Source organism: Pristiophorus japonicus, chromosome 7 (assembly GCF_044704955.1).
Source record: "Pristiophorus japonicus isolate sPriJap1 chromosome 7, sPriJap1.hap1, whole genome shotgun sequence".
Classification (NCBI taxonomy): domain Eukaryota; kingdom Metazoa; phylum Chordata; class Chondrichthyes; family Pristiophoridae; genus Pristiophorus; species Pristiophorus japonicus.
In genome coordinates, this window is record NC_091983.1 from 59,840,072 (window position 1) to 59,856,183 (window position 16,112).

Consider the following 16,112-nt stretch of genomic DNA (forward strand, 5'->3'; position numbering starts at 1 on the left):
GAAAGTGGAGTTGAGGCCAAGATCAGATCGGTCATGATCTTATTGAATGGCAGAACAGGCTTGAGGGTACATATGACCTACTCCTTCTCCAATTTCTTATGTTCTTATATGAACTTTCAAAAGGTACTTGACAAAGTACCACGTAATAGATTTGTTAGCAAAATTAAAGCCCATGGGATAAAAGGGGTGGTAGCAGCTTGAATACCAAATTGGCTAAGGGACAGAAAGCAGAGAGTAGTGGTGAATAATTGATTTTCAGACTGAAGGGATGAAAGACTTCAGTTACTTGGAGAGACTGGAGAAACTGGGTTTATTCTCCTTAGAGTAGATTTGATAAAGGGATTCAAAATCATGATTGGTTTTGATAGAGTAAATAAGGAGAAACATTTTCTGTGTAGAGGGTGGATAACCAGAGGACACAGATTTAAGGTAATTGGCAAAATAAACAGAGGTGACACGAGGAAAATATTTTTACACAGCAAGTTGTGACCTGGAATGCACTGCCAGAAAGGATGGTGGAAGCAGGTTCAATAGTAACTTTCAAAAGCAAATTGGATAAATACATGAAGAGAAAAAATTTACAGGGCTATGGAGCAAGAGCAGGGGATTAATTGGATTAGCTCTACCAAGGAGCTGGCACAGGCACGATTGGCCGAATGGCTTCCTTCTGTGCTATATCATTCTAAGATTCTATATACAGCTAAATAATTCATATCTGGACTTATCTTATCCGGGCCACCATTTGAAAGATTAGAGAGGCATGTGAGGGTCGTACAGATGACATGAATATCCAGTTTTGGTCACAAGGGTGTGCTATTGTTACAACGACACCCTCCAACCCTCATCCCGTCCTTGGGTTGTGCTATTGTACAAGTAGATATAGGACAGTGTGAGTCAACTTCCATGAAAACAAAATGCTGACACCATTGAACCCCTGAAGACCCAAATTTGTAACAGAGGGGATTCCGTTCGGACAACCCATTGTTGCCAGTAATGGAGCTCGGCCAAATAGTAAACAATACACAATCACTGCCGCAAAGTTCTCATTTGCCCTTCAGTGTCAGCAGTAAAAAGAACAACAAAAACCAATACAGAAATGGCTGAGCTAAGCTTACCTTAATATTACCATATCCTTTCTATGATCTCCACTGTACTTACTGCTGCCTAGCAAACTGGACACCCATTTCACATTGGTGTGATTTATATCGGGCATACTGCATGCCAAATTGCCTGGAAGCAGTTTGCAGAACTGACATTCAGAACTGAATGTTAGCTTTATGACTTATATTCCTACATGGCCTCATCTCTCTCATTTGGAGGGAGGAGAGCGTGCCGGGGGATCTGAGAGATGCAGTGATCGTGTCCATTTTTAAAAAGGGGAACAAATCCACCTGTGGCAACTACGGGGGAAACACCCTGTAATCAGCCACTGGGAAGGTTGTCGCTAGAGTTCTCCTTAACCGCCTTCTCCCTGTGGCCGAGGAGCTCCTCCCGGAGTCACAATGTGGATTTCGTCCCCTACGGGGAACAACGGACATGATCTTTGCAGCACGACAACTGCAGGAAAAATGCAAGGAGCATGGCCTTTTTCGATCTTACAAAGGCCTTTGACACTGTCAACCGTGAGGGCTTATGACGCGTCCTCCTCCGTTTTGGATGCCCCCAAAAGTTTGTCAACATCCTTCACCTGCTCCACGACGACATGCAGGCCATGATCCTTGCCGGCAGATCCATTACAGGCCCATTCCACATCCGGACCGGGGTCAAACAGGGCTGCGTCATCACTCCAACCCTCTTCTCAATCTTCCTCACTGCAATGCTCCACCTCACTGTCAACAAGCTCCCTGCTGGAGTGGAACTAATCTACAGAACTCGTGGGAAACTGTTTAACCTACGCTGCCTCCAGGCCAGGTCCAAGATCACCCCAACCTCTGTTGTTAAACTGCAGCATGTGGACGACGTCTGTGTCTGCGCACACTCTGAGGCTGTACTCCAGGATATAGTCGATATATTCACCGAGGCATATGAAAGCATGGGCCTTACGCTTAACATCAGTAAGACAAAGGTCCTCCACCAGCTTGTCCTCCCCGCACAGCACTGTCCCTCAGTCATCAAGATCTATGGCGCGGGCCTCTACAACGTGGACCACTTCCCATACCTCGGTAGCCTCTTGTCAACAAAGGCAGACATTGATGCGGAGATTCAACATCACCTCCAGTGTGCCAGTGCAGCCTTCGGCCGCCTGAGGAAAAGAATGTTTGAAGACCAGACCCTCAAACCTACCACCAAGCTCATGGTCTACAGGGCTGTAGTAATACCTGCCCTCCTGTATGGATCGGAGGCATGGACGATGTACAGAAGACACATCAAGTCGCTGGAGATATATCACCAATGATGTCTCTGCAAGATTCTGCAAATCCCCTGGGAGGACAGACACACCAACATCAGTGTCCTCGCCCAGGTTAACATCCCCAGCATTGAAGCACTAACCGTACTCAATCAGCTTCGCTGAGCAGGCCACTTAGTCCGCATACCAGACGCGAGACTCCCTAAGCAATTGCTCTACACAGAGCTCCTTCATGGCAAATGAGCCAAAGGTGGACAGCGGAAACGTTACAAGGGTACCCTCAAAGGCTCCCTGGTGAAGTGCGACATCATCATTGACACCTGGGAGAGCCTGGCCAAAGGCCGCCCTAGGTGGAGAAAGTGCATCCGGGTGGGTGTTGAGCTCTTCGAATCTCAACGCTACCAGCGTGAAGAGGTCAGGCGCAGGCAGCGGAAGGAGCGTGCGTCAAATCAGTCCCACCTCCAACCCCCTTACCCCGACGACTATCTGTCCCACCTGTGACAGGGTCTGTGGCTCTCGCATTGGACTATTCAGCCACCAAAGAACTCACTTTAGGAGTGGAAGCAAGTCTTCTTCAATTCCGAGGGACTGCCTATGATGATGATGATGATTCCTATCAACACCAACAGTGAAATAACAGGGGAATTTTCAACTTGGGAATGCCAGTTTTACCTCCAAAACAATGAGCACCAAGGCACTGAAAGTCATCTGCCCATTTTATACACAGAATTTGCCAGTTGCCACTTTTAAGGGGGTTTCTTTTCGGTGTCCAGCACACCTGTCTATATCCGCATTCTGATTGTGGTTCTGCCTTTATCAACAACTTTGGTGTCATATTCACCAATTCTACATCAATCACAGAAATCCTGGGCATGAACAGCCTGGATGGCACCATTTCTGATAATATTTAAAGGGATTATCAGCTGCTCACTGGTAAATCTCTGGTTAGTTTATTTGGACTGCTAGTGTGCTCCTTTTGAGCTTTTTGGGAGTATTGGCTTCTGGAACCAGCAGTAATTATTTGTGAAAGTAATTTGGTGAGTTCGCAGAAGACTTTTGGCCAGGGACTTCTGGCTAACTTCTGACTAAAGTCAGTTGGTGTTCAAGAACATGCAGCATATCATGTCGGTCTGTGCCAGGTTTCCTGGTCCCCACTATGATGCCTTCATCCTGTGTCAGTCCTCATTCCCTCCTTTCTTTGACCCCAAGCATTGGGTCAGAGGCTGACTGCATGGGGACAAAGACTATACTCTCCAGACATCACTAATGGCATCTCTCAGGAACCTGAGCACAGATTCAAGGATGAGGTACAATCAGTACTGTGCCTCCATTCGAGCTCTGATAGAACAGACCATAGGCCTCCTGAAGCAGCACTTCCTAGATATCCTGCAGTATAGCCACCAGAGCATCTCCAGGATTGTCAATGCCTGCTGTATGCTACACAACCTTGCCATCCAGAGGGACCAATCCATCAAGCCAACTGCAGAGGTAAACATGAAGGTGGAGGTGCATGCGAGAGAGGAAGATACTGAGGATAATGAAGAGCGAGGCCCATCTATCCTGCCAGCCTTCAAGAGCTCTTCCAATAAAAACATTTAAAGTGATTCTTACACTTGCTATTAACTACTCTTGTGCAAACCCCTAGTGTCTGTCTTAAGTGCCTCCTATGGGCTGTTCCCCAAGTGTTTCAACGTGGTATATAGAAAGCTGCTGGGCTTCCAATGAAGGAACTTGAGATGGCTATTGGCCGCCGACCTCAGACAGCTTGGCTGCAGACTGTGGCACCTCAGCTGCTGTTGCAACAGTCTGGTCTAGCTGGCTTCATGGCACCAGGGCTAGCACAGGCATTGATGGGGGAGCAGACATGCTGTCATCCTGAGAGAAGGCAACATGCACCTCACCCATCGTGCCACTGCCACTCACATGGGGAGTTGCCTCCGCACTCTCACTGATCTGTGGGAGAGAAGACTGTAAGTGTGCTTTGACATCTTGGCAGGTCCTATCCATGCTTTAGAAACATAGAAAATAGGTGCAGGAGTAGGCCATTCGGCCCTTCTAGCCTGCACCGCCATTCAATGAGTTCATGGCTGAACATGCAACTTCAGTACCCCATTCCTGCTTTCTCGCCAAACCCCTTGATCCCCCTAGTAGTAAGGACTACATCTAACTCCTTTTTGAATATATTTAGTGAATTGGCCTCAACAACTTTCTGTGGTAGAGAATTCCACAAGTTCACCACTCTCTGGGTGAAGAAGTTTCTCCTCATCTCGGTCCTAAATGGCTTACCCCTTATCCTTAGACTGTGACCCCTGGTTCTGGACTTCCCCAACATTGGGAACATTCTTCCTGCATCTAACCGTCAGAATTTTAAACGTTTCTGTGAGATCCCCTCTCATTCTTCTGAACTCCAGTGAATACAAGCCCAGTTGATCCAGTCTTTCTTGATATGTCAGTCCCGCCATCCCGGGAATCAGTCTGGTGAACCTTCACTGCACTCCCTCAATAGCAAGAATGTCTATTTTGTTTCAAGTTTAATAAGTTGGAGGAAATGGTGGAGCCCAGAGTCTTCATGGCCTCATTATGAGCATTCCTGAGAGATGCCATCACTGCTGCCAGAGACTCCTGGATAACAGCCCAACTGCAATCTGTGGTGAGAGGTCACCATATGTTCCATGATAGACTGCAGTGACTCAACGCCATATGTGACTGCCACACACAAGTTGAAAATAAACACCTCCAATGTATTGCAATGTGTACGCACTGCATCCCCCAGTGCGGACCCCTCTAAGTCACTATCTAAAGGTTGCGGGTACCAATTTCTGAGCAAATGCATGAGTGAATGATGGTGCATCTTCAGTTGCAGATTCTTCCTCCTTTTCTACTGCCAATAGACCTGGGACTTCATCAGGACTTGGAAAGAGGGAATAGAGAAATTGGTCAGCAGCTAGAGGCAGTGGTATATTGTTGCAAAACAGTGGTTGCTCAATAAAGCAGCAAGCTGTGATGTAGATTAAGTGAGGGGGATAGTTAAATAATAAAAGAATTGATGGTTGTACAGCCAACCACCTGGTGGCACGTTTCTTCCTGCCTCGGCCTCTACAACAGCTCTGGCTCTCCCTCTACCCAGTGTAAGGAGACGTGCATGAAAAATGCAGAATGCCGGCTCCAGTAAAATCAAGAAACAGAGATTCCAATCTCTGCTAAATCCCACCTGGCATTCATTCTCCCTGTTACTAACTTCATTAAAACTTAATTGGAGAATGGTCTGGTGACTTCAAAAGAAAAGATAAGGGGAACTTAGTTACTTTAGTCAAGTTAAGAAACCTGAAAACAGGTTGACTCAAGGTTGAGTCATTTTGATCCATGTCAATAGGATCATTGTAAATCAAAAACTGATCATTCTACTGTAGCTCAGAAATGTATAGTTAGATGTGATCAAGTCATGCCGAGCATGCCATATAAGAACATTTTGATAAGAAACTTTTAAGCAATTAAGGTATATAAAGTAGTGTATTGTAATGGGGATTCGGAGACTGAGCTCAGAACTGTAACGTGTTTGATTCCCAATCATCTGGTGGGATTGTAAATAGTATAATATTAATAAATTTATAAGCACGTAACATTAATGTTTCAAGAGCCTTATTAATTTCGAGGAATAGATAGGTCATCCAATTATTAATAAATACTTCCTCTAACAACACAGGCAGTCCCTTGGAATCGAGGAAGACTTGCTTCCACTCTAAAAATAAGTCCTTAGGTGGCTAAACTGTCCAATACAAGAGCCACAGTCCCTGTCACAGGTAGGACAGATAGTCGTTGTGGGAAAGGGTGGGTGGGACTGGTTTGCCGCACGCTCTTTCCAGTGCTTGTGCTTGATTTCTGTGTGCTCTCGGCGATGAGACTCGAGGTGCTCAGCGCCCTCCCGGATGCGCTTCCTCCACTTAGGGCTGTCTTTAGCCAGGGACTCCCAGGTGTCAGTGGGGATGTTGCACTTTATCAGGAAGGCTCTGAGGGTGTCCTTGTAACATTTCCTCTGCCCACCTTTGGCTCGTTTGCTCTGAAGGAGTTCAGAGTAGAGCGCTTGGTTTGGGAGTCTCGTGTCTGGCATGCGAACGATGTGGCCTGCCCAGCAGAGCCGATCAAATGTGGTCAGTGCTTCAATGCTGGGGATGTTGGCCTGGTCGAGGACACTAATGTTGGTGCGTCTGTCCTCCAGGGGATTTGCAGGATTTGCGGAGGCATCATTGGTGATATTTCTCCAGCGACTTGAGGTGTCTTCTGTACATGGTCCATGTCTCTAACACCAGGTTATCCACAGCAGCCTCTTCGGCAGACGAGGGCTTGTGAAACAACAGTCCCATCTCGTGTGCAGGTCCTCTACCCTGGCATTGTGCACTAGTTTGTTCCTCAAGAGGAAAGGGAGTGTTTTAGTGAGTGGCATGCTGAACAGTTCTGAACATCTGTGGGTGAGAGTAGAATACTTTGTCTGGTGTTAGGAAGAAGCATCAGGTGTGTACAAGGGGGGACATTAATTGTGAGCGCTATGACAGAGTTTGGAAGTGGCAGCAGAAGAGTGTTGCGGTGATTCGATGAGAAGAAAGTAAAGTGGGGAGTTCAAGATTTTCATTGGTGCTACAGGTGCAGCATCTAGAATCCAAAACCCTCGTGACCGAGGCCGTTCCAGATTTCGCGCTTTTCCAGACTTTGGATCGTCTTTCTGACGTCATGAATCCCTAAACACCCGAGTGCAGGTCCGGGTATTTACGGATTTCAGAACGTCAGGTAGGGGGGTCCCCGCCAGGAGCTGTTTGGACGGGGCCCTGTCGAGGAGGAACTGTTTGGGCAGAGCCCCGCTACCAAGGAGGTGTTCGGGTGGGGCCCCACCAAGGAGGGGCTGTTCAGGGTGGGGCCCCGCCACCAAGGAGCTGTTCGGGCGGAGCCCCGCCACCAAGGAGGTGTTCGGGCGGGCCCTACTATGGAGGAGCTGTTTGGGCGGGGCCCCATCGAGGAGGAGCTGTTTGGGCGGGGCCCCACCGCCAAGGAAGTGTTCGGGCCAGCAGGTCTCGTCGCAGAGGAGGTGTTAGGACAGGCTGGTGAGGAGGCCCCGAAGTAAGGGCAGCGGCGGCAAGCAGGGCGAAGCGAGTGGCAGCAAGGTAAGGGCAACGGCGGTGGCGAGGACTGAGGTTTGGCCGGGGCGGGGCCCCAAGGTCGACAGGGTCAGCGGATCTGGATTCCCAACCACCCTATCACCGATCGGTCCAGAGTCCGGATTCCAGAATATTCCGGATTCTGGAACTCAGGATTTTGGATGCTGCACCTGTATTACAACAACAACTTGTATTTATATAGTGCCTTTAACATAGTAAAACAACAACATTTTGTATTTATATAGCGACTTTAACATAGTGAAATGTTCCAAGGTGCTTCACAGGAGTATTATGAGATCAAAAAAATTGACACGGAGCTGCATAAGTAGAAATTAGCACAGGTGACCTAAAGCTTGGTCAAAGAGGTATATTTTGTGAACATCTTGAAGGAGGAAAGAAAGGCGGAGTGGTTTAGTCAGGGAGTTCCAGATCTTGGGGCCGAGGCAACAGAAGGCACGGCCACCGATGGTTGAGTGATTATAATCAGGGATGCTCATGAGTGCAGAATTAGAGGAATGCAGACATCTTGGGGGGCTTGTGGAGCTGGAGGAGATTACAGAGATAGAGAGAGGCGAGGCTATGGAGGTATTTGAAAATATGGATGAGAATTTTGAAATCGAGGCATTGCTTAACTGGAAGCCAATGTAGGTCAGTGAGCACAGGGGTGATGGATGAGTGGGACTTGATGTGAGTTAGGACATGGGCAGCCGAGTTTTGGATCACCTCTAGTTTACATAGAGTAGAATGTGGGAGGCCAGCCAGGAGTGCGTTGGAATAGTCAAGGCTAGAGGTAACAAAAGCATGGATGAGGGCTTTAGTAGCAGATGATGTGAGGCAAGGACGGAGGTGGAAATAGCCAGTCTTAGTTATGCTGTGGATATGTGGTCGAAAGCTCATTTCAGGGTCTAGGGAACGGAGTTTGTGGTGGGGACCGAAAATAATGGCTTCGGTCTTCCCAATATTCAATTGGAGAAAATTTCTGCTCATCCAGAACTGGATGTCAGACAAGCAGTCTGACAATTTAGAGACCGTGGAGGGGTCGAGAGAAGTGATAGTGAGGTAGAGCTGGGTGTCATCAGCGTACATGTGGAAACTGATGCTGTGTTTACGGATGGTGTTGCCAAAGAGCAACATGTAGATGAGAAATAGGAGGGGGCCAAGTATAGATCCTTAGGGGACACCAGAGGTATCAATGCGGGGGCGAGAAGAGAAGCCATTGCAGGTGATTCTCTGGCTTTGATTAGATAGGAATGGAATGAGGCAAGTGCAGTGCCACCCGGCTGGACGGGGGTAGAGAGGGGTTGGAGAAGGATGGAGTGGTCAACCGTGTCAAAGGCTGCAGACAAGTTAAGAAGGACAAGGAGGGATAGTTTGCCTTTGTCACAGTCATAAAGGTTGTAATTTGTGACTTTGATGAGAGCCGTTTCGGTACTGTGGCAAGTGCAGAAACTGGATTGGAGGAATTAAAACATGGAATTGCAGGAAGGATGGGCACGGATTTGGGAGGCGACAACACGTTCAAAGACTTTGGGGCGGAAAGGGAGGTCAGAGATGGGGCGGTAGTTTGCAAGGACGGAGGGAACGAGGATTGTTTTTTTGAGAGCGATGATGATGACAGATTTAAGGGAGAGGGTGACAGTTTGGTGGGAATAGGGTCAAGGGAGCAGGAAGTGAGTCTCATGGGCAGGATGAGCTTGGAAAGGTCATGAGAGGAGATCGGAGAGAAACTGGAGAAAGATGTGAGGTCAGGGCTAGGGCAGGCGGCTTCCTTAGAGGAAGTTTGGCCTGGTGGACTAGGGGAAGGAAGGGAAGAGGCAGCGGCAGCCAAACGGATGGTCTCAATCTTAGAGATAAAGAAGTCCAGGAGTTCCTCACATTTATTGTTGGAGGTGAGGGTGGAGACTGGGGAGAGGGGTTTAAAAAGATGGTTAGCGGTGGAGAACAGAGGCCGGGGCTTATCTTTACATTACAGAACGATTCTGGAATAGTGAGCGATTTTGGCAGACGAGAGCAGGACCCGATAATGCTTTGATCTGGCGGTGAATGGCTAAACCAGTTATCCGCCACATCCGTTCAAATCTGCATCCTTTGAACTTGAGGGAGTGAAGATCAGGGCTGTACCAGGGGGAATGGACAGGGTGAGAGGGAATAATTGTTTTAACAGGGACTAGGGCATCAAAGGTGGTGGTGAGGGTGTGATTGAGCAGATCAGTAGCTGCAGAAATGTCAAGGTGAATGGAGGGCCAAAGGCTGGACAGTTGGGAGTTCATAAGTGCAGTTGTATAACATCCCAAGGCACTTCCTAGGAGGGTTATAAAACAAAATTTGACACCGATCCACATAATGAGATATTAGGGCAGATGACCAAAAGTTTGGTCAAAGAGGTAGGCAGGGCTATGCTGATAATGGCAAGACCGTGAATGGGACTCTTAGCTTAGCATCCCAGATCAGGTAATTGAACTTCTTTCTGCACTGTTTCCAAGTCCAGGGAGCTAAACTCTCAGCAACTTAAACAGACTTCCTCCACTCCAGTATACTATATTCAGTGCTCACAGCGAAGCTTCTTCCACAAGAGCAGATGCAGATTGGGTGAGCACTTTGCTGAACTTCTCTGTTCAGTCTGTAAATGCAACCCTGGCCTCCTTGTGTCTTACCCTTTCAACTTTCCCTTTCTTTCCCACTCCTGATATGTCCATCTTTGACCTCCTACACTACTCAGCAAACTTAAGGAACAGTATTTCATCTTTCTTCTTGGCACTCTGTAGCCCTTTAACTTCAGGCCTTAACTGCCTCTCCCATTTTTCTGTCAGTTTCTCCCAAACCATCTTCCACTTAATTTGTCTCCATTTGGAGCTTAGTTTTAGCATTACATTTTGTTAGAAAGCGGTTTCTGTATCTATCAGCCCCAATGTTGACAAACCTGCTATGTTTCCGTCATTTTTTTGCTCTTCGTTCAAATTTGCAGCAATTGCATTTTCTCTTTCTTAGATACTGCGCCAGGTGATGAAAGGGTGGAGATGGGTTTCTGTTCCCATCTAGGGTGTGAGAGAGAGGTCATGGTGTGTACTAGACGGAGAAGCCGCTTGGCAGCGGTGAGCACAAAGCTCATGAAAAGTAATCCTGGAACATTTGCAGAGCAGCAATTGGCGTACACTCCCTTTTGGAAGCAATACGTGCAGTTTTCCAAAAGAAAATAATGCATCCGACGAGAATTTATCAAAAGTTAAGACTGCCTCCTTTGTATTGGGACTAAAAATACATATTTGAAACGTGCGGTGGTCGTGAAAGGCGCTATATAAATCCAAGTGTTTATTTTTTATTTCCTTTAAAATATGTACAGGTCAACTCCTTTAAGCAAGTGTGAAGAAGTGGCTTTTTTTTTAAAGCCATGCAAAACAAAACTTGCTGACTTCAGCCTTTAAAAGGAAAAACCCATTTCCAGATGGTCTATTAGCTAATCTCTTGATGTTTACGCCGCCGCGGACGCTGGGAAGCAGCAGCATCACTGGTTTAACAGCGCCCGACGCCACCTAACCTTTCCCCCAGTTTGCAGCGCCGAGTTCAGTCAGTTCACAGTGACACCAGTGACTCGGCGTGTGGGCGGACCTGGGTGAACGCAGGGCGGGCGGGGGCGGGGCCAGCCGCAGCCTCCCCGCCAATCACGCCGGTGACGGAGCGGGGCCACGCCAGCCATCAGCTCCTGATCACGCGCTCGCTGCGCCCCCATTGGCCGGCGCTTGCTACACCTTTGTCTCCCATTGGTGGGAGCTTCAGCGCCGCCAGCTGTAATGTATTTTTTGTTGTTCTGTGCGTGTTGCAACTGGGTCGTTATGTCCACCCTGGAGTGAATTTGTTATTTGTGTTGCTACCAGTTGTGAGGTTTCTCCCTCCTTGCCTTGCTTCTCCAGTGTTATATTGTTGCGATTGGGGATTTTTCATACAAAAAAATTAAAATGCGGTGTAATTCTCCACCTCAAGTTGCAGAAATGGAAGATTCACGTAACGTGAGTATATTAATATGCAGCAATGGATAACATTTAAATAGACAGTGCTGGTTGGTGCTTATAAGAATTTTGTGTCTGTCGCTAATGCTTACAGTAATGCTGAGACTGCGTTTTAAGAAAGATGTTGAACTGGTCGGAAAAATATGGAAAGGCTTTGGATGCAACAATGGCAATGGTCCGCTGTTTGGGGGTAATAGGTATACATTGTGTAGCGTAGCCAGTAGTGTATCCGCCAGTGGTAACGACAAATCCCTTAGTTGCAAATCAGTCCTTAAGCGTGGTGCAAATGATACGCATTTCATGGTCGAAAATAAGACCTTTTGCGGATTTGAATATTACAACGTATTCGTGCAAATTCAAATAATTATAGCAGCACGTAGCATTTTAACAGATAAAACACTTCCATTCAGACAAGAGTGGGGTAATGGTCTGGAAGGAATATGAACAGAATTGAATGTCATATTAAGCTAGATCATTCTTTGAGTTTGTTTTCTTGGACAAAGAGATGTTGTAGGAGGGGACTTCCTGGTAGAAGCTCTGTAGACATGCAGACTTCACATGGCTGCTTAATCGATGACGTGAGCATGATTCTATATTTGGAGTGGGAGGCGATCAGGGTCATTGAATCTAGCCTGCACCCAATGCCCCGTGGATGTTGCCAGACCCCGTACATTAGCATTACCATAGCAATTACATTTGGTCTGGAGTGGTACTTTATTTCAAATTCTCGGCTAATAGATATTTAATCAACTAATGTAACCAAATGTAATGGGGTGTTTTAGATTAGGTATGAAAAAAATCAAAACTTCAATTGTACTCTGTTCTAAAGCTGTGTACCTAATTTTTCTGCATTGCAATTTAAAATTATAAATGCAATTTATCTTTAAAATTATAAACTTTTTCTGCCAATTTTATGACAACACTTCTATGTTTGGGATGTTTTTTACTTAAAGGCCCTATATAAAAGCGTGTTATTATTGTAATCGCACAACTCCTGCACCTATTTTCTATGTTTCTATGATGGCAACAGATGGAGAAATGGTGATACTTTATTCCCTAAATTTAAAGAGCATCAAAATAGACTGTCAGTTCAAGGTCTTGTATGCAATTGATTTTTAATTTAAAATTGAGATGCTTTTTTGCCTCCAGGTTGAAATCATGGGCATTTATGAGTCGATACTAGAAAGGAAACGTCATGACAGTGAAAGGTCCTCTGGCAGTACATTGGAACAGAATGATATTGAAGCTGTGGAGGCTCTTGTTTGTATGAGTTCCTGGGGTCAAAGGACACAAAAAGCGGATCTCTTAAAAATTCGACCACTTACACCTGCTTCAGACACAGATTCTGTGCACTGTGAATCTGTTCCCCCACTGTTGCAGAGGGATTACCACTCATTTTCTTTACTTGTAAGTATACAATTATTCTAAATGATGCCTATTTGTAATCATGGAGTCAAAAACAAACATGTTAATCTTGGCAATTATTTCAATATGAGCTTATAAATCTGGTATGTAAGTGTAATTGTAGGTGTTACTGTAATATATTTAGGATCAAAGGTAATAAAAGGATAAAAACATATTTGTGAGCACAGTAGATAAAGAAGGCACATCATTGACCTTGTTCTGACTTCAAACTAAGCTTAAAGTTTCCTTTGTCTTTACAGTGCATGACACCACCACACAGTCCTGATGTTGTTGAATCAAGTAATGCTGTCCCAGTGACACAACTTACTTACACAAAGCCAAAAACAGTCACCGCAAACACTGGAGTCTACTCAGTCAGCACTATGACTGCAAAGCCTGCTTTAGTGAACATTCAGGAGTTTTCATGCAAGAAGCCTCCTTCAGCTGAACAAAGTGTTGCTCATCACTGCAGGTCAGTGGCCACTAGTGTCATCCGCCACACTGCTGATAATTCTCCGTGCAACCGTATTCCTTCATCACCAGTGATTGAAAGACTAGACTCAAGTAGGACAGAAGTGAAACTAAAAGTATCGAACCAATGTAAGCACATTAAGGACACATGTACCTCCACAGATTTTGAAAGTAAATGCTGTTTGCAGCAGAATTTCACCAGCCCAGTTACCAAGGACCAACGAGTGCCCTCCTTGGCACTGCCTTGCGCACCAAACAAAGTTGAAACTGAACATCGGAACCTAGTCCGGTCTTTACCAGCACACTTACCACCGGTACCTGTGGCAAACACTCCAGTTATCTGTCAGATGTTTCCAATGAATGGAGGAGGAAGGGGAGGTGTCATTTCAGCATTCATCCAAACGCAGACTAACTGTGTAAAGCCTGCACTTACCCAGACAGCTCCAGTTTCTCATCCTCTTCTGGTGGGAACATCCATGCCACAAGGGACTGTGATGTTTGTGCTACCGCAGCCAACTCTCACACCAGCATCTCCCGGTCAACAGACGGTAATGACAGTTGGCAACACAAAGTTATTGCCACTTGCTCCCGCTCCAGTCTTTGTCTCATCAGGCCAAAACTGTGTACCACAGATGGATTTCTCTAGAAGGCGTAATTATATCTGCAACTTTACTGGGTGCAGAAAGACCTACTTCAAGAGTTCACACTTAAAAGCACATCTCCGAACTCACACAGGTATTCTTTAATTTGACCATAATAATGTATTCCAATGTCATAAAATCCTCCATTTCAATGTTAAGTTATCTCAATTTTGAAATGAAAATGATACGTTTTAGCCTCAAAGATTGCATATTTTATTACAATTTCTTTTCATATCCAGTTCTTGCTTCCATTGCATTAACTGATTTTAGAAGCAAATTAAATCAATTTTAAGTGATAATATTCATGTACATCTATCTGTATAATTAAAGGTCTAACATATTGCGCATCACATATTAAATGTATAAAATAGCATCTAAATCTGTTTGTAGAAGAAAAAAAAGTGAAATGCTTTACTCATTGGTTCAAATAAACTACAGAACCATATTCATTTTCTGATAAAGACCACAGAAAAGCAAAAGGCAACTACCTGAAAGACAATATTAAACATATCTGCATTTAATTGTTCATTGGTTTCAGTCAATATTTTTATTTCTGACCAAGTTAAATAACACGTATAAGATAACAAGCCAATAAACATTTTATAATTTCCCTCTAAAATGATTAAAGTTACCCTTACACTTGCCTCTTTTTAATATTCCACATTCCTCTGTTATTGTTTATTTCCAGAGGCCTAACTGGGTCTAGAGGAACTCTGCCACTTACCAGCAATACACAGTCACCTTCTCCTGTTATATTTCTTTTGGAACCTCGGAACATTGCCACGGGAGATGAACCAATTTTAAATACATTTCAGCAAAACAAAATTAAGCTTCTTAATCTAAACTATGGTTTACTTTTAATAGATGGTATGGTAGAATTAGTTTTAAGAAACTTGGGTGAAGTGCTGGAATTGTGCACTAATGACAGGTTTTATCTTTACAGGCGAGAAACCGTTTAACTGTAACTGGGAAGGGTGTGACAAAAAGTTTGCACGCTCAGACGAGCTTTCCCGACACCGCAGGACTCACACTGGAGAGAAAAAGTTCATGTGCCCAGTTTGTGATCGACGGTTCATGCGCAGTGACCACCTCACAAAACATGCTCGGCGTCATATGACTACAAAGAAAGTACCGAACTGGCAGGCTGAGGTTAACAAACTGAATAAAATTGCCACCTCAGCCCCTTCTGTCAGGAATTCTGCCATCCCTATAACAAGCGTATTGATTCCTCCGCTAACTTCCGCCTAAGTAAGAACTTGGAGGACAAATTTTGCACTCTATCTTCAGAAAATTAAATCTGAGTAAATGGTCAGCAGGAACTGAACAAGCAGCTGTTGTCTGATGGACTTTTAAAGCAATTCTGAATGCTGCATGTTTTACTGGATTCTCAAGTATGAGTTCATTTTTCTTTCCTATGTATGTGAGTAGTAACAAGATACATTTGTAAACTGGTTGAACATGAAAATCTGACAAGCATAAGGGTGGAATTTTCCTTTCATTTGTAATGCACAGGGGGAGAATTCCACCAATGTTCAGCATGGAAAATAATCATATTGTAAACATTTGTAAGTGTATTGTAAATAGTATTTGCTATGCACATTGTATACTTCCTCTATTTAATAAAACAATTTTCATGTATAACAGATGAAAAACATTGGAATTTTTTATTGTTTTCCCAATACAGGAAGAACATTGAATTGTTTTGTTGCTAGAAGTGGCTTTTTAAGCAAAAGTTTTGAGCAATCTCCTGTTAGTCTCTAACCTAATGAAATCAACAATTAACCGGTGAAGAATCGAAATGATTAAATTATGCACTTTTTTAAAAAGTGCAGAGTTTTGTAAATGCATTATATATTTAATGGCGCTCAAGACAGTATGGAATTAGGCACCTTATTGTAGATGCCCAGCATTCACACTTTTCTCTCATGAAATTATACATCCTCTTTTCAGTATGACAATGAATTGGACAAATTGCGTGTGGCTGTATGCAACATCCTGTTCGGTGTAATGTCTGTAAGCTTGTAATGTTTGTAGCTCCACACTGTGGATGTGGACGTATTGTGTACTGCAAGTGCAGGGTTAATAATAAACAGAACCA

General features: G+C 44.9%; 1 protein-coding gene and 1 long non-coding RNA gene across 3 annotated transcripts in view; one reads left to right on the forward strand and one right to left on the reverse strand.

Moving 5' to 3' along the window:
- Nucleotides 1-10,483, reverse strand: part of LOC139267137 (uncharacterized) — a 96,995-nt gene extending 86,512 nt beyond the window's left edge. The window contains exon 1 of the long non-coding RNA XR_011593833.1: nucleotides 10,415-10,483. This is a non-coding gene — a long non-coding RNA (uncharacterized lncRNA). The remainder of the gene's footprint in view (nucleotides 1-10,414) is intronic.
- Nucleotides 1-15,666, forward strand: part of LOC139267133 (Krueppel-like factor 11) — a 29,522-nt gene extending 13,856 nt beyond the window's left edge. Inside the window, exons 1-4 of one of the 2 annotated variants that reach the window (XM_070884979.1) lie at nucleotides 11,313-11,498; nucleotides 12,648-12,905; nucleotides 13,163-14,108; nucleotides 14,958-15,666. In XM_070884979.1, coding sequence (XP_070741080.1) covers nucleotides 11,448-11,498; nucleotides 12,648-12,905; nucleotides 13,163-14,108; nucleotides 14,958-15,262 — 1,560 coding nt within the window. In that variant the 5' untranslated portion in view covers nucleotides 11,313-11,447 and the 3' untranslated portion in view covers nucleotides 15,263-15,666. Of the gene's footprint in view, nucleotides 1-11,312; nucleotides 11,499-12,647; nucleotides 12,906-13,162; nucleotides 14,109-14,957 lie in introns of those variants that run through there. The other variant, XM_070884980.1, reaches the window with a different exon arrangement.
- The last annotated feature ends 446 nt before the right edge of the window (nucleotides 15,667-16,112 follow it).